The sequence below is a fragment of the Kogia breviceps genome, chromosome 20 (assembly GCF_026419965.1).
Source record: "Kogia breviceps isolate mKogBre1 chromosome 20, mKogBre1 haplotype 1, whole genome shotgun sequence".
Classification (NCBI taxonomy): Eukaryota; Metazoa; Chordata; class Mammalia; order Artiodactyla; family Physeteridae; genus Kogia; species Kogia breviceps.
In genome coordinates this window covers 11,463,465-11,490,064 of record NC_081329.1, presented here as the reverse complement: position 1 = coordinate 11,490,064, position 26,600 = coordinate 11,463,465, and the positions used below count along the sequence as shown (strand labels likewise).

The 26,600-nt window shown below is 41.6% G+C and overlaps 1 protein-coding gene across 12 annotated transcripts in view; it reads right to left on the bottom strand.

The window, feature by feature from the left end:
* Positions 1–11,589: 11,589 nt before the first annotated feature.
* STOX2 (storkhead box 2) overlaps positions 11,590–26,600 on the bottom strand; it is a 209,688-nt gene continuing 194,677 nt past the window's right edge. For 10 of the 12 annotated variants that reach the window (XM_067022371.1, XM_067022375.1, XM_067022376.1 and 7 more), the window contains 2 exons: positions 21,174–23,439; positions 11,590–16,108 (listed from right to left, as the gene is read on the bottom strand). In XM_067022371.1, the coding sequence (XP_066878472.1) occupies positions 15,913–16,108; positions 21,174–23,439 (2,462 nt within the window). In that variant the 3' untranslated portion in view covers positions 11,590–15,912. Of the gene's footprint in view, positions 16,109–20,962; positions 21,012–21,169; positions 23,440–26,600 lie in introns of those variants that run through there. The other 2 variants (XM_067022379.1, XM_059049573.2) reach the window with 2 other exon arrangements.

The window sequence follows — 26,600 nt, the reverse complement described above, 5'->3', positions numbered from 1 at the left end:
TGCGCCACGGCTGGCCGGGAGGGAGTCCGGTTGAAATCCGGAGCTGCCGAAGAGGCAAGAGACCTTTTCTTCCCTCTTTGCTTCCTGGGCGCGAGGAGAGGAGATTAAGCGCGCCGCTTAAAGGAGCCCCAGAAACGGGCGCGGAGCTGCCGAAGAGACAGGAGACTTTTTCTTGCCTCTTTGCTTCCTCAGGCGCGAGGAGAGGGGATTAGGAGCACCGAGTAAAGGAGCTCCAGAAACGGGCGCGAGCCGCGGCTGTCGGCACAGACAGTAGAGACGGGTGTGGGACGCTAAGGTTGCTGCTGCCACCACCAAGAGGCCTGTGTGTGAGCACAGGTCACTCTCCACACCGGCCCTCCCGGGAGCCCGTGCAGCCCGCCACTGCCGGGGTCCCGGGATACAGGGACAGCTTCTCTGAGAGAACGCACGGCGCGCCTCGGGCCTGTGCAGCGTCACGTCGGCCTCTGCCGCCGCGAGCTTGCCCCGCCCCCGTGCCAGTCCCTCCCCCCAGCCTGAGTGAGCCGGAGCCCGCCAATCAGCTGCTCCTTTAACCCCGTCCTGTCTGAGCAAAGGGCAGAGGCCCTCGGACGACCTACACGCAGAGGCGGGACCAAGTGCAAAGCTGAACCCCAGGAGCTGTACGAACTGAGAGGAGAGGGGGAGGTCTCTCCCAGCAGCCTCAGAAGCGGCGGATTAAAGCTCCACAATCAACTTGAAGTGCCCTGCATCTGTGGAAAACCTGAATAGACAACGAATCATCCCAAGTTGAGGAGGTGGACTTTGGGAGCAAGATATACTATTATTTTCCCCTTTCTTTCTTTTTGTGAGTGTGTATGTGTGTGCTGCTGTGTGAGATTTTGTCTGTATAGCTTTGCTTTCACCATTTGTCCTAGGGTTAGACCGACCCGTTTTTCTATTTTTTTTAATATAAATTTTTATTCTTAATAATTATTTTTTATTTTAATAACTATACTTTATTCTACTTTGTCTTCTCCCTTTCTTTCTTCCTTTCTTCCTTTCTTCCCACCTTCCCTCCCTTCTTCCTTCCTTCCCCCCTTCTTTCCTCCCTTCCTTCCTCCCCTCCTCTCTTCCTTCCTCCCTTTCCTCCTCTCGACCTTCCTTCCTTCCTTTCTTGCTTTCTTCCTTCCTTCATTTCTTCCTTCCTTTCTTCCTTCCTTCCCTCCCTCCCTCCCTCCTTCCTTCCTTCCTTTTCTTTCCTTTCTATTTTTTCTCCCTTTTATTTTGAGCCGTGTGGATTAAAGGCTCTTGGCGCCCCAGCCAGGCACCAGGCCTGTGTCTCTGAGGTGGGAGAACCAACCTGAAGACACTAGTCCACAAGAGACCTCCCAGCTCCACGTAATATCGGACGGTGAAAATCTCCCAGAGATCTCCATCTCAACACCAAGACCCAGCTTCACTCAAGGACCAGCAACGAACAGTGCTGGACACCCTATTCCCAACAAAGAGCAAGACAGGTCTACAACCCCATCCATTAGCAGAGAGGCTGCCTAAAATCATAATAAGGCTACCAACATCCCCAAACACACCACCAGACGTGGACCTGCCCACCAGAAAGACAAGATCCAGCCTCATCCACCAGAACAGAGGCACTAGTCCCCCCAACCAGGGAATCTACTCAACCCACTGAACCAACCTTAGCCACTGGAGACAGCCACCAAAAACAACGGGAACTACGAACCTGCAGCCTACAAAAAGGAGACCCCAAACACAGTAAGATAAGCGAAATGAGAAGACAGAAAAACACACAGCAGATGAAGGAGCAAGATGAAAAGACACCAGACCTAACAAATGAAGAGGAAATAGGCAGTCTACCCGAAAAAGAATTCAGAATAATGATAGTAAAGATGATTCAAAATCTTGGAAATAGAATAGACAAATTGCAAGAAACAGTTAACAGGGACCTAGAAGAAATAAAGAGGAAGCAAGAAACGATGAGCAACACAATAAATGAAATGAAAAATACTCTAGATGGGATCAATAGCAGAATAACTGAGGCAGAAGGACGGATAAGTGACCTGGGAGATAAAATAGTGGAAATAACTAATGCAGAGCAGAAGAAAGAAAAAAGAATGAAAAGAACTGAGGACAGTCTCAGAGACCTCTGGGACAACATTAAATGCACCAACATTCGAATTATAGGGGTCCCAGAAGAAGAAGAGAAAAAGAAAGGGACTGAGAAAATATTTAAAGAGATTATAGTTGAAAACTTCCCTAATATAGGAAAGGAAATAGTCAATCAAGTCCAGGAAGCACAGAGAGTCCCATACAGGATAAACCCAAAGAGAAACACGCCAAGACACATAATAATCAAACTGTCAAAAATTAAATACAAAGAAAACATATTAAAAGCAGCAAGGGAAAAACAACAAATAACACACAAGGGAACCCCCATAAGGTTAACATCTGATCTTTCAGCAGAAACTCTACAAGCCAGAAGGGAGTGGCAGGACATATTTAAAGTGATGAAGAAAAAAAACCTACAACCAAGATTACTCTACCCAGCAAGGATCTCATTCAAATTTGATGGAGAAATTAAAACCTTTACAGACAAGCAAAAGCTGAGAGAGTTCAGCTCCACCAAATGAGCTCTACAACAAATCCTAAAGGAACTTCTCTAGGCAAGAAACACAAGAGAAGAAAAAGACCTACAAGAACAACCCCAAACAATTAAGTAAATGGTAATAGGAACATACATATCGATAATTACCTTAAATGTAAATGGATTAAATGCTCCCACCAAAAGACACAGACTGGCTGAATGGATACAAAAACAAGACCCATATATATGCTGTCTACAAGAGACCCACTTCAAACCTAGGGACACATACAGACTGAAAGTAAGGGGATGGAAAAAGATATTCCATGCAAATGGAAATCAGAAGAAAGCTGGAGTAGCAATTCTCATATCAGACAAAATAGACTTTAAAATAAAGACTATTACAAGAGACAAAGAAGGACATTACATAATGATCAAGGGATCAATCCAAGAAGAAGATATAACAATTGTAAATATTTATGCACCCAACATAGGAGCACCTCAATACATAAGGCAAATACTAACAGCCTTAAAAGGGGAAATCAACAGTAACACAATTATAGTAGGGGACTTTAACACCCCACTTTCACCAATGGACAGATCATCCAAAATGAAAATAAATAAGGAAACACAAGCTTTAAATGATACATTACACAAGATGGACTTAATTGATATTTATAGGACATTCCATCCAAAAACAACAGAATACACATTTTTCTCAAGTGCTCATGGAACATTCTCCAGGATTGATCATATATTGGGTCACAAATCTAGCCTTGGCAAATTTAAGAAAATTGAAATCGTATCAAGTCTCTTTTCCGACCACAATGCTATGAGACTAGATATCAATTACAGGAAAAGATCTGTAAAAAATACAAACACCTGGAGGCTAAACAATACACTACTTAATAACAAAGTGATCACTGAAGAAATCAAAGAGGAAATCAAAAAATACTTAGAAACAAATGACAATGGAGACACAACGACCCAAAACCTATGGGATACAGCAAAAGCAGTTCTAAGAGGGAAGTTTATAGCAATACAATCATACCTTAAAAAACAGGAAACATCTCGAATAAACAACCTAACTTTGCACTTAAAGCAATTAGAGAAAGAAGAACAAAAAAACCCCAAATTTAGCAGAAGGAAAGAAATCATAAAGATCAGATCAGAAATAAATGAAAAAGAAGTGAAGGAAACAATAGCAAAGATCAATAAAACTAAAAGCTGGTTCTTTGAGAAGATAAATAAAATTGATAAACCATTAGCCAGACTCATCAAGAATAAAAGGGAGAAGACTCAAATCAATAGAATTAGAAATGAAAAAGGAGAAGTAACAACTGACACTGAAGAAATACAAAAGATTATTAGAGATTACTACAAGCAACTGTATGGCAATAAAATGGATAACCTGGAAGAAATGGACAAATTCTTAGAAATGCACAACCTGCCGAGACTGAACCAGGAAGAAACAGAAAATATGAACAGACCAATCACAAGCACTGAAATTGAAACTGTGATTAAAAATCTTCCAACAAACAAAAGCCCAGGACCAGATGGCTTCACAGGCAAATTCTATCAAACATTTAGAGAAGAGCTAACACCTATCCTTCTCAAACTCTTCCAAAAGATAGCAGAGGGAGGAACACTCCCAAACTCATTCTATGAGGCCACCATCACCCTGATACCAAAACCAGACAAAGACGTCACAAAGAAAGAAAACTACAGGCCAATATCACTGATGAACATAGATGCAAAAATCCTCAACAAAATATTAGCAAACAGAATCCAACAGCACATTAAAAGGATCATACACCATGATCAAGTGGGGTTTATTCCAGGAATGCAAGGATTCTTCAATATACGCAAATCAATCAACGTGATACACCACATCAACAAACTGAAAGAGAAAAACCATACGATCATCTCAATAGATGCAGAGAAAGCTTTTGACAAAATTCAACACTCATTTATGATAAAAACCCTGCAGAAAGTAGGCATACAGGGAACTTTCCTCAACATAATAAAGGCCATATATGACAAACCCACAGCTAGCATCGTTCTCAATGGTGAAAAACTGAAACCATTTCCACTAAGATCAGGAACAAGACAAGGTTGCCCACTCTCACCACTCTTATTCAACATAGTTTTGGAAGTTCTAGCCACAGCAATCAGAGAAGAAAAAGAAATAAAAGGAATCCAAATAGGAAAAGAAGAAGTAAAGCTGTCACTGTTTGCAGATGACATGATACTATACATAGAGAATCCTAAGGATGCTACCAGAAAACTACTAGAGCTAATCAATGAATTTGGTAAAGTTGCAGGATACAAAATTAATGCACAGAAATCTCTGGCATTCTTATACACTAATGATGAAAAATCTGAGAGTGAAATTAAGAAAACACTCCCAGTTACCATTGCAACAAAAAGAATAAAATATCTAGGAATAAACCTACCTAAGGAGACAAAAGGCTTGTATGCAGAAAACTATAAGACACTGATGAAAGAAATTAAAGATGATACAAATAGGTGGAGAAATATACCATGTTCTTGGATTGGAAGAATCAACATTGTGAAAATGACTATACTACCCAAAGCAATCTACCGATTCAATGCTATCCCTATCAAATTACCACTGGCATTTTTTACAGAACTAGAACAAAACATTTCACAATTTGTATGGAAACACAAAAGACCCCGAATAGCCAAAGCAATCTTGAGAACGAGAAATGGAGCTGGAGGAATTAGGCTCCCTGACTTCAGACTCTACTACAAGGCTACAGTAATCAAGACAGTATGGTACTGGCACAAAAACAGAAATATAGATCAATGGAACAGGATAGAAAGCCCAGAGATAAACCCACACACATATGGTCACCTTATCTTTGATAAAGGAGGGAAGGATATACAGTGGAGAAAAGACAGCCTCTTCAATAAGTGGTGCTGGGAAAACTGGACAGCTACATGTAAAAGTATGAAATTAGAACAATCCCTAACACCACAGACAAAAATAAACTCAAAATGGGTTAAAGACCTAAATGTAAGGCCAGACACTATCAAACTCTTAGAGGAAAACATAGGCAGAACACTCTACGACATAAATCACAGCAAGATCCTTTTTGACCCATCTCCTAGAGAAATGGAAATAAAAACAAAAATAAACAAATGGGACCTAATAAAACTTAAAAGCTTTTGCACAGCAAAAGATACTATAAACAAGACCAAAAGACAACCCTCAGAATGGGAGAAAATATTTGCAAATGAAGCAACTGACAAAGGATTAATATCCAAAATTTATAAGCAACTCATGCAGCTCAATAACAAAAAAACAAACAACCCAATCCAAAAATGGGCAGAAGAACTAAATAGACATTTCTCCAAAGAAGATATACAGATTGCTAACAAACACATGAAAGAATGCTCAACCTCATTAATCATTAGAGAAATGCAAATCAAAACTACAATGAGATATCATCTCACACCGGTCAGATTGGCCATCATCAAAAACTCTAGAAACAATAAATGCTGGAGAGGGTGTGGAGAAAAGGGAACCCTCTTGCACTGCTGGTGGGAATGTAAGTTGATACAGCCACTATGGAGAACAGTATGGAAGTTCCTTAAAAAACTACAAACAGAACTACCATACGACCTAGCAATCCCACTACTGGGCATATACCCTGAGAAAACCATAATTCAAAAAGACTCATGTACCAAAATGTTCATTGCAGCTCTATTTACAATAGCCAGGACATGGAAGCAACCTAAGTGTCCATCAACAGATGAATGGATAAAGAAGATGTGGCACATATATACAATGGAATATTACTCAGCCATAAAAAGAAATGAAACTGAGTTATTTATAATGAGCTGGATGGACCTGGAGTCTGTCATACAGATTGAAGTAAGTCAGAAGGAGAAAAACAAATACCGTATGCTAACACATCTATATGGACTCTAAGGGGAAAAAATGTCATGAAGAGATTAGTGGTAGGACAGGAATAAAACACAGACTTACTAGAGCATGGACTTGAGGATATGGGGAGGGGGAAGGGTGGGCTGTGATGAAGTGGGAGAGTGGCAGGGACATATATACATGGACGTGAGGATATGGGGAGGGGGAAGGGTGGGCTGTGATGAAGTGGGAGAGTGGCAGGGACATATATACACTACCAAATGTAAATTAGATAGCTAGTGGGAAGTTGCCACATAGCACAGGGAGATCACCTCTGTGCTTTGTGACCACCTAGAGGGGTGGGGTAGGGAGGGTGGGAGAGAGGGTGATGCAAGAGGGAAGAGATATGGGAACATGTGTATATGTATAACTGATTCACTTTGTTGTAAAGGAAAAACTAACACACTATTGTAAAACAGTTATACTCCAATAAAGATGTTTAAAAAAAAAATACAGAGATCTTTGGTCTACTGCAATATCTATGTACGTATCTATTTAATCATCTCTCTATCATCTATCTATTCATACATCCATCTACCTAACCATCTATCTACCCATCCACCTAATCATCTATCTACTGATCATCTATCTATCCATCCATCCATCCAATCGTCTATCATCTCTCTATAGCATCTATCTATTTATACCTCTGAAAGTTTCTGGTGATTTCTCAGGCCTTTGATGAATCAGCTGGTAGTAGATTTATATCTAAGTGCTGGAGAACAAAAGACTCTTGGTGCAAAGGTGAGTGGAAATGAGTTTGAGGAAAGAGAGTGGCCTTTGGATACAAGGAGTGTAAGGCACTATAAATGTGAAATTTAAAGGGCTAGTAATCAATTGTAGTTATATACAAAACTACTACGTATATAACTTTTATATTATTATATCGAATGTAATATATACAATTTATATACAATTGTGTGCAAGATATACAATAATATACACTGTTATATTAATTATATTAATATATATGTCTTATATTAACATAAGATAATAATTATTAATATAATTAGCGTTATAGTCTATATATTCTAGTCTATATTATTATATACTACATTATTATATAAAAATTGAGATCAGGAATGAGTTCAAACATTAATAGACAGAAAAGCATAACAACAAACAAAAATTCTTAGTTTTATATAGAGAAAAGAGTAATAAAGTGAAATAAACCCAAGGTAATAGAAAAGAAAAATGATGTCCGGAACTTTATAACAAGGAAGGAAGAGAAACAAGGGGGATGTGAGGTGGCCTGGGAGGCACGTGTTTGAGGACTTTGGGGGCTGCCTAAGTAACCCACGTACATGGTCACCTAGACAAGCCCAGGCTGGCATGTCCACTCCAGTTGAGCCACACACACTAGTCCTAGATCTGCCTGAGGAAGAGAGAATCTGCTCTTCACCGAACATCAGTAGTTCAGTTTTGCCCTTTGAATTTCCAAAGTAACATCTCTGGCCTTACTTCTCTTATCTAACACATTGCATCTCCCTCTCCCTCTTACCATCATACTTCCAATGCAACGCTTCTAAGAAGATCCACCCTAAACCCTACCCAGCCTATCTTGTGTGCAGGTGCCTTGAATTTTTCTTGATTTTTCTTGAATTTTTCTTGAAGTTCCTGCATGGTGTGTTAGGCTCTGTGAACACTAATGACACACACTTATTCCATGTGTTAGATGACTAGCTATTTGCTTTACAGGAAAAATCTGGAGCCACGGAACCCAAAGCGGGGGAATATCACTAAATCCAAGTATTCCAGTAGTAGGGATAAGATTTCACAGTTAAATAAATTATTAAAGTCAGGTGAATAACTTTATTATTCAGTGGCTCTTGATTTCACAGCTGTAACAACAGAGACGGCAAATACCGAGGACTCTGCTTGGATTTTCTTTCCAGAGGAAAAGAACCCCAACCACTCCAAACACTTAAAAATAAATTAAAACCATACCATTTCCTTTGGAAAGAAAAGATTTTTATGCACTGTGACCATTCTTGCAAAGGAGTCAGAATCCTGCCTTCCAGCTTCTTAGTGAGTCACTACATTTCCTTCATGTGTGCAGCTCACTGGAAGGTTCTCAAAGAAACAGACAAGTACCTTTCCTCCAGCACAGAGGCTTTTGTTCCTAGCATAAAACTCACAATGTACTTCCAGTGTTCCTGTTTTTCCTAGCTCCATGCTTGAAAAAAATGAAGTGTCTGTATTGAGACAGTTTAAAATACATATAGACAAACTTCACGAAAATAAGGCTTGTCCTTCAAAGCAGTCACCTTGGGTTTTCCACACTTACTCAAATGATACTGTCATGGTTCAAAGCATTTTGGGAAGCCTGCTTTGGGTATTGCCTTTACAAGATAATTAGGCTCAACTTTACAGCTCCATACTGTTTTTGACTAATAATGTTGTTTCCTAGCTTAATCGTTTGCTTGACAGCAGATTAATTTTGGTTTGAAAAAATCAGGTCCACTCCCCCAGTACAGTGGTGACTCTCACCACCACCGGAGAGAGTCATAGCAGTGCAGAATATAGACCCTGAGGGCAAGTAAACGTGGAAGCACTCCAAACTTGTGCAAGGGCCTCACTGGAAGACGGGAATAGCCTCTGAGTATGTTCTGGAGAGGGGATCGCATTTATGTGGAGGTAGAAGTTGTGATATGAGTGATAACAAAACAAAACAAAAAACCCAACCACATTATAACTTCATTTAGAAAACTTAATTACATGCATCCATAAGCCTCACTCAGTCTCAAGTTTGAATAACTAGCTAAAAATGGGATTTTTCAACATTCCTCAAAAAATTTTGATCAGAAATTTCCATTTTCAGTTGTTTTAATTCAAAAGCTCCAATAACCAAGATTGTGCAATAAAAATTTGTTATGACACCATATTAATTGAGGAGAGAAATAAAGTGGTCTCATGTAAGGTATTTTCTCTCAAGCACTAAAAAAAAAAAAAAAATCCACTTAGACATATAACCAAATGTTATTTAATATCTTAAAAAGTAACACAATCCAAAATGGATATTTCACACAACACTACATAAACATGAACACAATATTACCATATGGAGGGACTTTCAAATATAGACTTACAAAAATCCCTGTGCTTTTTTTTCTTTTAAGTTATTATACTAAGCATGACAAGTAATCATCATTTACAATATGGTACACTGACACGGTAAAAACCATGTTACAAATGTGCTGTTATAAATCAGTGACATTAGGGAAGACATTGCATGAACTGTAATTATTTCATATGAAATACTATACAATATAAACAGAACATCCATCTTGGATGACCTTTACAGCAACCAGAGACCAAGTAATTTAAAAATTTTTTTTTCAGTGCAAACACATTTTGTTCAAGGCAGTCTTGGCTGCAAAACTCCTTTCTAACATACAGTAAATCCCACTTGCACTTCTTAATTCATTTACACTAATGCAATAGTCACATTCAGTCACTCACAGAAAGATACCTGCAGAATTATGATCCCTTGAAACTTAATGTTGAAATTTAATTCTCTTCTAGAAAGTTGTATCTATGTCAACTACGCTAAGGACCTTAATCTGTAGCTGTCGATACTTACATGGAGGTGACCCTAGGGCAGCTCTAGTCCTAACCCATCCTTGTATGCACAATACCACACACTGCTTTGCCCTTCCAATGTGGAAACCATGGCGGTGTATCGGTACGTAAGTGGGGGGATGGGAAGGAGGCATGGAGGGTGGACCTCGGAAGCAAGAAGCCGTAAGTGCGTACATCAAGTTGAATTTCCTGTAACTGCAGAGGATTCGTGTTGGAGGAGACCTCAGATCTCAGATTTGGTAGCTCTTTTTGGTGGGCGCAAGGGAATAGGCATGCCAAAACCAGCCTCTGGACAGGGAGGGAGGCAGCCGTACATGGACCAACCAAGCTCTTAGCCTTACGCTGGCTTCCAGAGTCATTGCTGCCTCACCTGGGAAACCCCCTTTCCCTGGTTGGCAGGGTGTGTGTGTGTGTGTGTGTGTGTGTGTATGTGTGTGTGTGTGTGTGTGTGTGTGTGTGTGTTCACATTTGAAGCCAGCAACGAGCGGACAAAGCCCTGTAACTGATCATAAATATACAATCATCAGCAGCAGGTTTAGTTCCCCTTGTGCCTTGTAGAATTCTAAGCCTTGCAAATCAGCAACTATAAGTCCTAGAACAAGTGTAAGAACACAGGATTCTGTGTGAGAGGAGCATTGGCTGGGGAATCCCTCCCTGGAATGCTGCGGTGAAAGATGCAGAGATTAACTCCATCAGGGAGACGCCAATGTCTATTTCCAACACACCGGGAAATTTAATAACGAACTTTCTCATGGATGTAACTTATGAAATGTCTCCTCAATAAAAATCTATGGCAAAATATTGGATGTATCCTTAATACTGTAAAACCTCCCGAGTTGACAGAGTGATGGCTGATTCTTTTATCTTACTTGGCAAAGATCAGACTGATAGTAATCTCTTTCCTGCCCATATTTTACTAACCCAGAGCAAAGCAATGTCTTCTGCATTCATTTTTCCTGTGTTCTAGCTTCCTCAAGCCCTCAACGTGTGCAGAAATTTGCTCAACAGAAGAGTACGGGTGGCAGGGGCCTGGGGGGCTGGGGAGGAGGGGGAAGGAAGGGATCACTTCTGCAGGGGTCCACTGTCACCTGACAGCGCGCTGACAGCTGGTTCTGTGACTGGCCTGTGATAAACGGAGAAGGTCCCCGACCAGGATCTTTTCTCTCATAATTTGAGAAAAAACGCTTAGAACTAGATCAGCTTCCCTGGGAAATCCAGATTCTTCAAAGTAGGGCTCAATATAGTGTACTGAATTTCAGCTGTGCTAAGAAGCACTGTGGAGAGTACTTGACGTTTTTAATGAAAATTTCTGTTTCAGCACCTCCCACTGCCAGGAGCAGTCGTGTTCCTGAAAGACAGTATTTTAGCATGGGATTTAGAGAAGCCCAAGATGAAACTGTAAACAGGGGTGATCTACCTTGGACCACAATAGCATTTGGGTGGATTCCTGTAAAATTCCCAACACCCTGAACTTTTTGAATGAAAATGGACAAAAGTATCAAGTTGTATTCGTTTTCTTTGACTTTATTAGCACACATCAGAAAAATAGCATTGTATTTCGTGATTTCTCATGATGGTCTATCAAACAGATAGAAAATAGATCACTGATAGCTGCCACTGTGTTTCTGGGTAATCTTGTGTCACTCCTTCTGTTTATTCATTTCAAGTATGGGTATTACAAATATGACCTGCTTTGTTAATTGTGACTCCGAATGCTTTGGAAGCACTTTGAGATCCCAGAATGAGTTGGCGAAGTCCTCATAGGTTGTTGTTGGTTTTTAACCAAGCTCCAAATACTGCCCATGTTATAAATTGTAAGACTTTTCAAATCAAGATCACTATTGTACTGTGAGCAATATGCCTTTCATTTAAGTTAAAAACTTTATTTTCAAGTACACTTTGTGGTGATAAGTGGTTTATCCTGGGTAGAATTTTACAAAGCTGTGCCAACCTAAAAAACAAACAATGCTTTCGTTACCGCTGGACAGGTTTTTTTTTTTTTTTTTTCTCCCATGGTGACTGCAATATAATTTAAATTTATATTTTAGAAATGCTGGTTGGGTTATGAAAAAGGGAGACTGGCGAACAGCTGGTGTTCAGATTGTTGTGACTCCAGATTAACTTTCAATGGATGCTTCCTGAACTTGAACTTCACAACACTGGAGAAGTGGCCATTTGTTACTTTTTTTTTTTTTTTTTTTCGGTACGCGGGCCTCTCACTGTTGTGGCCTCTCCCGTTGCGGAGCACAGGCTCCGGACGCTCAGGCCCAGCGGCCATGGCTCACGGGCCCAGCCGCTCCGCGGCACGTGGGATCCTCCTGGACCGGGGCACGAACCCGCGTCCCCTGCATCGGCAGGCGGACTCTGAACCCCTGCGCCACCAGGGAAGCCCCTTCCCCCCTTTTCATATGCTTATGAAGGTCCCCTGAGATGTGCAAAATATATAAAATGAAATACGGATTATGGAACAGAAGTTGTGGATACAAAGCACAGCTCTTTTAATTCAAATTAAGTCTGAGCTCGATATGGTAGCATGCAAGTAGTGAAGGCAGAGAGGCCCAAAGTGCTTCAGAGTTGGCAGTCCAAATTTCTGGTGTGTCTTGTGACCGAAAACCTAGAATTCAAATCCGATTTTATAGGAGTAAACAGCTTGCTAAATTATGTTTATCAATTGGCTCTTCGCCGGAGAGAACTCTAGCAGGAATGAGGTCCGGGGCTGGGGGCAGGAGCCGGGGCAGGGGAGACAAGAAATTTAAACTTCCTTTTTCATTCATAACAAATTCAAGTGTGCTTTTGTGGGGAAGAAGAGAGACAGGTTTACAGCTGAGAGTGAAATAATGCCGTCAGAGAAAAACCATGGCAATGAAACAGTCACAAGTCCACGTAGTCCATCACTGACACACACACAGAACGCCATGGCCTAATGGTTAAGAAAGTTTTCAACTTTGCTTTTCTGAACAATACACTTGAACGCACTGCTGCCGCTTCATCAAATTTATGGAGGTAGTTATATGTAAAAATAAAAATTACCATAAAGTAATATGCTGTATCATAATAATACATACGTGTGCAAAATGCCGACAGATGGGTTGACCCTTTAAAGTTGAACACTACACAGAGATTCAACCAGATTCAGTTTTGTAAACCTTTCAGTTGATAAACTCTAAGTGAAGTCTAGATAAGCAGCCATGGGCCACAAAGCTATCGTTTCCTGGAGGAAAAGGATGCTGGCAAAGCTTGGACTGGGTCACTGAGAGCATCACTGCAGACCATCTAGGGTCATATTTGTAATGTGCTTCCTGCCACCACTTCTCCCCCGTTCAAGAATCCTGATTCGATTCAGACGGGCATATTTCTACATGGAACGTCTGCTCACATCATATCCTTTTTGAAGTCCATCATTTCTATGCTAATGGCTGCTGGTCTAAGGGAGTTTTTTTTTTTTTTTTTTTTTTTAAATCATGTACCTCATAGCATCAGGCAAAGAGTGGTACACATTTTATTCCAATGTCTTCTGTAAACCTATTTCTTGTGAAATATTGATAAATTCATATTTTAAAGCTTCTCTTAAAGGTAATGCTTTCCTTTCCTGTTCACACAGTATTTGATTATTATAATGGCTACTTTAGGAGGATCAACTAGAGGCTGATGTATTGTTTCAATGGTTCTATTATTTATGAACTGATAGTAGGACAGACGCTAGAGGGCAGGGTTTGGGGGAAAAAAAAGAATTTAGAAGAATTTAGTAATTGCATGGCTTACAACTCCCCAAGGAAACAGACTCTGTATATAGTCTATTTGATATGTTATCATTCCTCCCAGACAAACTTAAGCAGTGAGAGAAAAGTGTATTTCTGAGCAATCAAGGCATGCCTTGGAGGAAATAAGGCATGAGACTGAAAGCCAATTGACTTAAGCATCTTAAAGGTGTGGGAGTTTGCCAAGAAACGTGCTGACGTTTCACTATAAGCACAAAAAAAGGAATCTATACTAAACTTGATGAGTCCAGTTTGACCCAGTGCAACTTCCAGATATCTGAAAAAGCATGAGGAAGGGTCCAAATGTTTCAAGAAACAGTTCAACTGTGTATATGACTCCACTCTTTAAACAGATGGCTAGTGATTCAACCTAATACCGAAGCAGAAGTGTTTCACAGATTCTATGCCAATTCCTGAAATCTGAGGTGAAAATATTTGGATATATATTTTACGGTATATGGCTCCAAACATCACACGCCACTTAACTAAATAAAACTTTTTGCCAGGCCATTTACTCGTGTCACATGTAACCCTTTTGTGAATAATTTTCCATTATCTATAGATTTATTCCACGGTTCTCATAAAATAAGACATGGGAACTTTGAGGTGCCTCTTTCTTAGAAGGCTGAATCTTGACTGTTTGTAATCCCTTTGCTGCTGAGAACCTTCTTTGTATTCACCATGACATATTGTAAACCAAAGCAAAATGTTAACAAACCATTCTGAAATAAGTTGGGCTAAAAACTATACATCTACCTAAAAATTCCTCCTGAAATTGGTTACGCAGTATCTGTAAACATTACTCTGGCATAGTTCATGTATGCATAATTGTTATTCTAATAAATTTTAGGGGCGTACAAGTTAGGATTACACCACCCTTGCAGAATGGTCACATTCTGTTGTTAATTACATGGGCACATGTATATTTCTAATCAAAAAGTATTTTAAAGTTTTCTCTATAGATATCTTCCCAGGAATAAAAGGCCTGAAGTTCAACTCCCCCTAAATTTGCTCTTTCCTATAACCACTAAAAATTATCTCCCACAGCCTAATTTAGGCATTCTATTTAAAACTACATAAAATAGATTTATGTCCTTCCATTAGAAAGAATAACGTCCCCAGGCCGTAGTCTTCATTTGTATCACAAAGAACATTTTGATTTTAAACAAATTATCATATCTATTATAGTAAGATAGCATCACCGTTAAGTATCACAAGGAGGAAATGATCTTCCTTCAGTATCTGATGAACACCTTTACAAGTCCCCATCACCTCCATCACTTCGTGCTGTACCCCAGCCAGGCTGGGAGACCCTTCCTTTGTCCACTTCAGATTCAAAGGCCTATATCCCTGTTTGTGATTATGGAAGGTTAAAGAAAACCAGACAAGCATCCGTGACACTTAAAAGCAAAATCCTGCAAACAAACACTCCCAGTATTTGGATCACGACCCCTTCTGACACACTTCCATGGGCTCCTGCAAAGTCTTGTCACGAAAACTCACAGTGCAAAATGACTGGGGCCTAAACGATTCACACACAAAGGGCTGGGGTCCCTTTTAGTCAGTTTGGCATTGATTTCCCTCAAGGTAGACCCTTGCATTTGACATTTTGTGGAGGCTTAGTTTTTTTGTGTTTTGTTTTTTGTTTTGGGAAGTGTCAAGGATCAGTTCTGTGGCACCGTTTGGTCACAGACTGGGAGCAACGCACATCTGTGGCATTTTAGAATGGACTTGGCAACTGCATGACATCGAAAATGCATATTATTACACGGACAGTGTCTAGACTTTCCTATGTGTGCTCAGTTACAATTAGTGAAGCAAAAGTATACATATCACCTCTACTGCTATTCTTGTTGCTACAGAGCCATAAATGTGAAAAGCAATACTCTGAAATAAAGATTTTGTTGCTGTTGTTTTTTGCCCTAGACTACTTAGCAGCACAGTTTAAGTCAACACAAAAACTGCCGTTGAGATGCTTGTCTTTCCAAAGATGTAAACATCAGTCCCAGTGTCGTAAACTTGGCTGTATCGAATGAGACAGGAGATCTGAGGCAGGATGACTGTCACACACTAGTAACAGAAGCTTGCAAGCAGCTGGAAGGTTTCTGTAATTTCTCAGCTTCGTTTGTGGGGCTGTCCGTACTTGCTCGGAAATTGAAGGCCGGGCCGGCTCCACCATGGGCCGGGCTCCAGGTAGGGTTCTGACGACGGCTACTTTCAACAATGCTTGATGTGTTGGAAGCCAGGCTCTCCCGAGTGCTACAAGAGTAAAAAGGTTTTGTTTGGTTTGGTTTGGTTTGGTTTGGAACATAAATAATTATATATTGAGCCCTAGAGGAAGAGCAAATGATGCAGTTAATGGATTTCCTCTGTCGGTTCATCATGTCACGTATATACCATCTCATACTGATTTTTCACATATGCCCCTCCAACTTGGACTTCGGCAGCTTTCACAAGACATGTTATAATCGGCAGCATACTGAATAAAGGGTTTTTATACAGCTAAATAAATGTCTTCCCTTGCCTTTCACACTCAAGGAAACACCTTCAAGATTTGATGTGACAGATGGCTATCGCGTTTGTTTTTAAAAAAGAATAGTCTTCATAAATAGACACAGGCAATGATTTCATTTCAGGCTTGAAACTCATTGATAGAACTGCTCCTGAATAAACTCTGTCATTTTACCCTGATGATTTTGTTTTCATTCTTGATTAGCAGAGTTTTGACTTTGGCGGTGAACTTCACGCAGGCCACTAGCCAGTATGCCACACTGATGGGAATAAAATTCTTTTTAAACACTTCATACCTCTGTTTCAAACATATAACGTTATAGTAAAAAAATACATTCTATTTTCAGATAAGGAATCTTAGATGTTTCCCTGTTTACATTGATTTGGTAGAAATATTTTATTTTTTAAAGGATTCTTATAGAACAGAGGTGATTTAAAGGCTTTCGTATTTCGATTTCTCTTTTAGTTTTTCTAATTTAGAAATCCTTGAAGCTATTTTATTGTTCCAGGAGGTTTATAACATTCAACATGTCAAATGTGTAGGGCAATAGCAGAAATAAGATTACTTGGCCTGAGTGATCAGAACTGAACGGGTTTCATGTTCAAGGTCCTCAAAATGGTAGGAAGGAACGTCAGCTTACAAAGACGTGGAAGAAACCATAACGACGCTCAAAACATCCGCTCTACTGGATAGATTCAAGATGCGTAAAATATTCTACATGTTGGCCCCCATCACTGATTTAAGGTCAAACTACATAGTGGCATCCTCACCAGCTCACTTTCATTCCCATCCTACACTGGAAGCAATTTTGTCTGAACATTATACCGTGGCAGCCACTCCTGACAGGTTATTTCATCCTAACCCCCTTGTGGCCTTAAGTTTGCTTCTCATCAAAAACCCAAGAGTTAATTGTTTGAAAGGAATTTTGTTCACTGGCTACCAGAAAGACAGCTGGACCCTTCCTGACTGCAGAGGGCACCTCTGGAAGGTTAATACATTCATAGAAGTAAGTTAAGTTCTCTCATGAGGCTTATCGTAAATCTAGGCATGCCTAAAGAATACTCCAAAACATCATCACGAAAGCAATGGAAAGTGCTAGACTTACCTACTTACCTGCTTTACACCTCCTCTAAGAAAATTCATCAGAGGTTTTCCAGGACTACAACTGAAGGTCAGGTGGAGGAAGGAAGAAGGGCAATAAACACGTAGAACCTCACAGAGGTCATGGCACGTTCCTTCCGTTTCATTCTTAACCACAATAATAACTTTTTATGGCATTTGACTTCCTCATCTTTAAAATAGGGCGAGTTACGTGTGTCATACCTACTCGCTGAGTGACTCAGAGGAAGAAATAAGCAATAATGAAGAATCTGTACACCAAAAAGCTAGAGAAACATAAGCTACTTCTGTTGCACATCTGGCATCTGATGAATTAAGTATCCACTGTGGGTAGGCTTGGGAATCTATCCACTACTAATGCCGTTTTTTTTCTATGGGAAAATGCATTTTGAGGTCTCAGGGATCCACTTTGAAACCAGCTTCTGAGGCGGGAGTTTAATTTATCAAGACCCTACTGTATGCCAGGCACCATCAACACACATCATCGCAACAGATGGTCTAAAGTAGGAGCTATCTGTACTCAGACCGCCCTTGACCACGGCCAACATATTAATAGTGATAAATACATACAGCGTTCCAGTGTTTCCAAAGGATATAGCTCATTATTGCTGTGACACTGAGTACAATGTGTGACAGCCATATGGAAGGCTGTGGATGTGATGGTGAAACAGCTCATGGAGATGGAAGGTCAGCAGTAACAACAGACCTCAAACTTAAAATTTCTTATTTTTTTAAAGAGAACTGATGGAGTACAACATTAAAAATGCCATCTCAGGAATTTATAGGCAGAAAAACGGAACCAAGAGGCCCTGCTGCTCCTCTTCCTGCACACGCTGCCCTCGGACCCGCACTTGGGTGGCACAGTACACTATGCAGTACACACAGTACATACTGTGCAGACACATCCCTGGCAGCCTGAATCCCTCTGGTTTTCATACTGTGTTTATCAACCGGTTTGTGGCCTCAGATTTGGAATAGCAGGCTTTGCATGTCAGGATTTTTCATTTGCAATATAGATCTCCCTGCATAGTTTAAGTTTCTGCCTTGTTTCCTTCTCTCAGTGCCCTTTGGTTCCCAACAAGAGGGACTGAAGAATTTTGCAAATGTGGCTGAACATGTCCTCTGAGCCAACACTGCAGACGGACAGTATGAAGATCATCTTTTTTGATTTTGATTTTTCTTTTTTTTTTTTGGCAGCGGGGTGGAGGTTAGATCTTAGTTGCTCTGTCAGTTATTTACTGAAAAATCTGAATAAACGGCCCACTTAAGATTCCTGTATCTTGCAGTGGTGGAGAGGTGTCAGCGTGATAATACTGTGTGGCTAAAATACTCCTCGTACTGGAGAATAAAACTCCCTGTAACTCAAATATTCTCCTTCGCAGGCCATCTTCATACATCAGAAAGGTAAATTTGTGAATTTATTGAAGTATAGGGAGATACTTCAAATAAGATAAAATAAAATTTTAAAGTAGTTTAAAAATAGATATAGAAAATAAGTTTGTCACCCAGCTTCTAACCAAAGGATATTAATTACGAAAGGGGCAAAATTAGGAATTGTTCTGTAGATTCTCTAACTGCATGAAATTTACGGGTGATCTACCTTTTTCTGTAGAGAAAATTCCACCTAATAACAGTGGGCAGATACATAGCTCCTGGGTGAAGATTGTCTCCTTAGGAAGACCTTTTTCTTCTACCAGGACAACGCATTTGACTTTGAGTACATTATTAAAGCAATGCAAATAAGCTTAGTTCAAGAAATAATCCCATTCATAAATTCCATATTCTGTACTCCAGATTTAGAGATAATAAAATATATTCTGTGGAGAGACTGGTTCAATGATTATATGAACATTTCTTTTTACTTGTTCCCAAACAAAAAACTTTCAATATTATGCAGTGGTAAGGTTTTGAGTTAGAACCCACTACACTACTCTCAAGGTCTCCTTAGCAGCTAGCTCTGGAGTATTGCGGTTTTCCCTCCGTGGAGGTCCAGGGGCCAAGAGGGCCAAATGAATTGCTGGAAACTGGTGCAGAGAAGCATCAGGCAGGGAGAGGCTATATAATAAGAAACAGTAGAGCATAACGTCCAGGCAAATGACCCACACCTTCCATAAGCAATGGTACTGAACTTCTACCATCAATAGCAGACTTTCAATTATGCTTATCTGGTATCCCTACTAGGAAATCAAGAGGAAAAACAAGAGTAGAAGAGGGAAGTAGAGAGAAAAGAATATATAAAATAATTAGTTAAGATTCAGTTGGGATTTAAAAATATTTAGCAAAAATTACGTCTTAGAAAAGTCACTTAATAGGCCAGTAGTTTTCAGACTGAGTGCCATGGCCCCCTGCAGTCTCTTAGGGTCCTTGAGGGTTGGGCAGAGGAGATCTGGGGCTCCCGGTCTCCACTTTAACCAGAGTGCCACCTCTGTGGTCTGTTTAGACATTAGACTTCCACACATGTGTTAACTTGGAAAAGAAGGTTACACGACAATTCCAAAAAAAAAAAAATTATTAATAATAATAAAAAGAACTAGCCCTTTAAGAAATAACAAAGGCCTAATAAGGGACAAACAGAATAACGATTCCCAATTCTGATCTGGGGATGCTCTGTCCCCACCTTATCCACAGATAGAGTGAAATGATTACAACATAACTAATTTTAATTCTTAATAATTAAAATAAATATATGAACTACATAATCATATCTCAGACTTGTTAAAATAATAAATATTGTAAAAAGTTGGGAATCACAACTAATGGGAGATGTCAATCTCTCAATGTTATTTCTGCATCTCAGAGTCACCAATCTGGAGTAGAATTTAGAAGCAGAATCAGGTCCCAAGTTGCTCTTGGAAGAGAAGGAAGAATTAAGGAGAAAAAAGGAAAGTTGCATAGACTCCCTTTTGTTTTTGAAACCCCTGAACCACTTCACTGCATTGGACGTGGCCATCGGGCACTGCACACTCTTAGCTGTCAACCTCTGCTGAATTACCAGCACCTACTGAAAAGAAGGCACCATGATCAGCATGCCTAAATGGTGTTAGTTCTGCAGGGGGAGAAAGAAAAGTGCTGGCATATGCTTTGAACTAATGGAGCACAGGCCCCTAATCCTTATGTAACGGGAACAGGTTCCATGTGTCTGCAGACTTTTGAGCGGTGAGAGGAAGGTGTATGAGAGCAAGGGGTGAGGGCGGCATAAAAAGTCGGGATTAAAATAGTAACAAGCTTCTAGATCCACGGGAAAGGTTTTGAAATTGGCTATTATATTCTCATTAGAAGGACTCCCCATCCTTGAGTCAATCAAGTTATTCCCAACCCCTACCTCCCACCTCCACACTGACTACTCATTCTACTCAAAAAGTTACTACTTTTGAAGGACCTTTAAAAAACCCTTCCTTTATCAGCATGGTGGCAATAGAAACATCAAAGGAAAAATACTGGGAAATGTTGGTCTTAGATTGGATGGGAAGGAGCCAACCCACCAGTCCAGATTGGTGATCTCTACAGCTGCAGAAACATTTGTTTCAATTCCTGAAAAAGAAGTCAGAAACAGGCTGTTAACAATACAACTCACACAACTCTTAACCCTCATTCACAGAACTGAGACTGTGAAATCAGAAACCTTCCGAGTTATTTTATAAAGCCCCAGGCCCCGGTAGGTGTATGTGTGTGCAGAGAGATGCCTCTTCCTACCGTGGGGAGTTGAATCCGCTGTCCACCGTGATACTGCTGCTGTCCATGCTGTCCAGACGCGCTGAATGGGTGGCCCTCTGGTTGCTGCCGCTGTCGGTTTCCTTTGGGGCAAGGAGGGTGAGGTTCTTCTCAAATTTCCTCTGCAAGTCTCTTTCTTTCTCCCTTTCCAGGAGCCACTGCATGGTGCCCACATCGTCTCTGTTTTTCTCCTCCTCGGTGTTCTTGTTTGCCCCTTCCTCAGACTCATCATCATCAGAGACGTTGTAATAGTCAAAAGAGGCCTCCTGGTTCCCCACCGACTCCTGCTGACGCTGGGAAGCTGGCATGGCTTGTGCAGCCGAGGTCCCTAGGGATGGCTCCAGTTTCTCACATCGGCCTGGCAGTGTGTCCGCAGGTGTCTTCGGGTGAGATTTGAGGACGGACAGACTTGATTTGTGAAAGCTGTTTACAGACAAGGTGCTGTGAAGAGGTTTGAACAGTGTGTCTTTGCTGAATATCTCTTTCCTCTTGTCCAGGCTGCTGGGCTCGGCACTGTGATGCTGGATGAGGCGTCCATTGGCAATCCCTTCGGCCACAGCGCCCGAAGCCGCTGGGCCCCCGCCCGGCCCCTTTGGCGACTCCTCCTTGTGTCCTACAGGCTCCCTGGAGGGATGTGGGGCCTGCCAGTCCGACAGAGGCAGCTTTTTCACCCCTTCTGCCAGGGTCAGAGTGTCATGGTCCTCTTTGTTCTTTCCCAGAGGTGACGGCGCCGTGAGCACCGTCTCGCTGGAGGTGTTACACTGGAAATAGTCATCTGTAGCTGTTTTTGTTGGACAAGAGTTGAGTTCACCAAAGGATGGCAAACTCTCAGGCGGTTTGCCTGGCTCCAAGAGGCTGCAAGCACTGGGAGGTTCCTTGCAGCCACTGACTATTTCTGGAATACACACCTCTTTGTAGCTTGTGGACGAAATGTGAGCCCTTTGATGACTGACAGTCTGTGCAGGCCTTAAAGTACTGTCGTCAATGTAGGATTGGCTGGGGGTCTGGTCATCTTGGCTACAGCCTTCAGCCAGGTCTTCAGGCATGCCCAGAGAAGAAGCACCCAGAGGACCTTTGGAGTTATCCATGGATCTGGACCTCTCCTTGGCCTTGTTGGATCTCTCGTTCCTGGACCTTCGGTCCTGGGTATGGCTGTGGCTTCGGTGCACTTTTGAGTGGGAGCTTCCCCTGGAAGGCTCAGGAAAAGGCATCTCAGTTCTCCTTTTGGCCAGTTCCCCAGACACGTCCCATTCTGGGGTCATGGGGAAATGAGACTCAATCACGTTCGCATTGCTATGCATGATGAAGTTATCACCTTTGTGTTCGATGATGAAGCAGCCTTCCCGGGGAGCCCTGGTGAGAGGATCGCAAAAGTCATACTCCCTCTCACCCGGGATGTCCAGATGGGAACCATCTGACGGGTCTCCTTTGGACACTCGTGTCTTGCTGTGCGACCGAGACTTTCCATGGGACTTGCGATGAGTTCGACTCTTTTTACTTCTTCCGCTGTGATGGGCGGAGGACCCGGCTTTGCTCCTATGTGCTTTCTCCTCTTCAAGTTTCTTCATTAGTGCAGTGTGCCTCATGACATTTTCCACGGTCAAGTCCGGGTTAATACGCCTAATGATCTCCATTTCCACCTCCCGAGGGATAGTAGTCGGCGTGTCCTCATCCCGCAGGGGCCACTCTTCGGGAGGAAACTGGGCGGAAAAATTGGCTAGCTGTTTGGTCTTGTCTTTTTTAAAACTGAGCCGGAATAACTTGAGCCCGAATTTTTTGGACTGCTTTTCACTCTCTTTAGGTTTGGAGAGAGTTTCCGTCTTATACGAAAAGTTGACAGTACTTTTGCTCTTTTCAGTGGGTGGCACCTGGCAGAGGGAAGGAGGGCAGTACAGGTCTTTGCAGTCCTTGGCGGGCTTCCTCTGCAGGGTGGCCGCGTGCACGCCGTGCACATCTTCCCGGCAGCAGTGGCAAGAGTCGCAGTGGTTCCTGGGCAACGTTCTTTCCCTGACGCAGCCTGAGGCAGAGGGCGTGATGGTCCCGGGCTGGGGAGAGGTACACTGAGACCTGTCAGGTATCCTCTCGTCCAAATGGTACCATTTACTGTTAGTTCTTATGAGGGAAGGAGTTATGAAATAAGTCTGTGGGGTTACGATGAAGTAGCCATCTGGAGTCGGGTAGATCTTCCGCTCCCGGACCAGCGTGTTCAGCGTATGCCGGAGAATTTCTTGGCTTGGGGTGGGAACACCTGAAACCCAAAGGACACACTCGTGAGAATGAAGAGGGGACGTGTTGTTGATTCCGGAGTTTTGCAAGTATGCTCTGGACTGAATGGTCCCCCTGCAGCCCCGAACCCCAATGTGACAGTAATAGGACGTGGGGTGTTTGGGAGGTGACGAGGTCTAGAGGAGGTCATGAGCGTGCAGCCTCTGTGATGTGGGTTACGAGAAGAGGAAGAGACTAAGCCCTCTCTCCCTATCTCTCTGTGTGGCTTGAGGGTATGGCTGTCTGCAAAACAGGAAGAGGGCTCTCACCGGACACCAAAGCTGCAGGTGCCTTGATCTTGGACTTCCCTGCCCCCAGAACTGTGACAAATAAACGTCTGTTCTTTCAGCCACCCAGTCCGTGGTATTTTGTTACAGTAGCCCGATCGGACTAAAACAGAATCTAACAAACTCTGCAAGCCTCTAAGTAGTATCATATAGAAATTAAGCAGGATTCACAGGTGTTCATTGAGTTTAGTGTGAATCCTAGTTTTCTCTGATAACTCTTATGGAATATTAGTACCAACAGAACAGGAAAATATAAAGGCTGGGAAGAGAGACATGGGTGATAGATGGGGTTAGGTGGCTACTGTTGTTAAAAACCTTTACTGAACTGAATCGTTAAAGACAGAATTTTTTTTTTTGGCCTCCCGGCATGTGGGATCTTAGTTCCCCAACCAGAGATTGAACCTGTGCCCCCTGCGGTGGAAGCACTGAGTCCTAACCACTGGACTGCCAGGGAATTCCCAAAGACAGAATTTTTTTTTTTTTTTTTTTTTGCGGTACGTGGGCCTCTCACTGCTGTGGCCTCTCCCGTTGCAGAGCACAGGCTCCGGATGCACAGGCCCAGCGGCCATGGCTCACGGGCCCAGCTGCTCCGCGGCACGTGGGATCCTCCCGGACCGGGGCACGAACCCGCGTCCCCTGCATCGGCAGGCGGACTCTCAACCACTGTGCCACCAGGGAAGCCCCAGAATACTTTTAAATGAAGAGAAAACGTTTTCAGTATGATATAAATTTATAAAAAAGACTTTTTCAATAAAAGCAACTAGGGAAACAGGGTTGAAAGAGCCATCTTGGTATTGAAAAACAAATCTAAACTACATAGAGGCTACCACATACACTTGGAGTTAATCCATACACTCACTTTAAGATTAAGTTTACTCAATAAACTTAATTTTATAAATTATATCAAAGGGCAACTAGGCTTGACCATTGTTTAGGATGTACTCTCCAATTGTGAAATCATCACCTTCAAACCTGAAAGTGATTGGTGAAATTCAGGTGGGAACTTCATCCCTGATGGCATAAGCCAGCAGGATGAAAGTGGTTTCTCAAATTCATAACCAGAGAGCTCTAATAAATACACCAGTGAAAGCTTAGAGGCTCTACATCTATCTGGTCACTGAGTCCCAAACTGCTGTCTTTGCTAGAATATAAATTCCAGAAAAAAAATCACAGATATTCCTTTGTACAGGGACTGATATTTTTTTAAAGGGTTTTGTGTGCATGTTTAAGCATTGTCTACTTTGAGATAATTAAGAACATACATTCTTAAGAGAGTATAAATTCTCTAGGCTGTAGCGCATTTACTTTATTTCTTTAGTATTCTCCCTTCCTCAGTGCCAGGCAAATCAAGGGTGATAGTATTTCTAAGACTGACCTGAATGATGTCATTTGGAAATAGGTCAGGTTGAATCATCCTGGCAATATTCAACCGCGTCTGACCCACAAAAATGGCAATTTCAGTGGAGACTGAAAGCGTGCCACCCCCCATTCATATGTTTAAGTCCTAAACCCCAGTACCCCAGAATGTGACCTTATTTAGACATGTGGTCTTTATAGAGATAATCAAGTTAAAATGAGGTCATTAGAGTGAGCCCTAAGCCACTATGACAAGGGGGAAATTTGGACATAGAGACATCACAGAGAAAAGACGATGTGAAGAGACCCTGGTAGAAGGCAGCTAATTACTAGCCCAGGGGAGAGGCTGGGACAGATTCTCCCCTCACAGCCCTCAGAAGAATCCAACCAACTCTGCTGATACTTTGATTTGGGACTTGGAGCATCCAGGACTGTAAGACAAGCCACCTGTACTTTGCTATGACTGTTTTAGAGAACTACTATATCTGGTATCACCTTAGGCAACTTGCTTAACCTCTCTGAGCCTCTACTGTCTGTCATCAAAATGTGGACAATAATAGTACCTAAATTCAGGGGGTTGTTGTGAGTTTAAATGAGTTTAGTGTATGAAGAACAGTGCCTGACACAGTGAGAGCTCATAAATGTTAGCTATCAGTAGTCTCAACTTTGGGGCAGGATCCACGGAAACCCCCATTACCTTCAAAGAACATTGTGTAACAGCCTAGAACAGCTGGGTAAGCTGAGAAGTTTAGGTTCCCCCAACCCTTCCAAAACTATGAAAGTGAAATACAAAACCACTAGAAATGGCCTGCAGTTCTCAAGGGGAGAGAGTCCATGTATGAGTAAGTCACAGACCCATTTTTGTCACCCTCTTCAGAGGGCACCCATTGTGATCAAGGCAGAAAAGATAACACTACTTCTGAATGATGTATTGTTTAATATAATTATTTAATTTTTGAGCTGCGTGGTTTCCTTTTTGTCTAAGGTTCTACTCTTGAGCAATGTATGTTGGTTTTTATGCAAATGTATGTTGGTTTTTAAGGCTGGTAAAATAACAGATTTTTTTAAAAAAAAATTTAAGGTAGTTTCTGTACAAAACAAAAATGAGTGCCAGTTGAATTAGGGATACAACCCAGGCTATATATTTGCAATTCGTGAGAGCCAATATAATACACATAAGAGGAGCAACTTAAAAGAAGCTTCTACGCCCCTGCTAGTAACCCTACTAATGTTCTGCTTCTGCTGAACAACCTCAGGGGGCACTAGTCACACAGAAATTTTTCAAAAAATGGGAAGGCTCATTTAGAAGAATTCGTGATTGACTGGTTTGCTACGCTGCTATAAAAAAGGAAAGCTGAAGAGTTATTCATAAAAGTAGCTATTACCATAAAACAAAAATTTCACTGATTTATAGAATTTGCCGATTGGAGGCCAACCAAGTGCCGACCTTAGAAAACTCACAAAACTATACTGGAATCATGACTACAATGCAATCATGTTT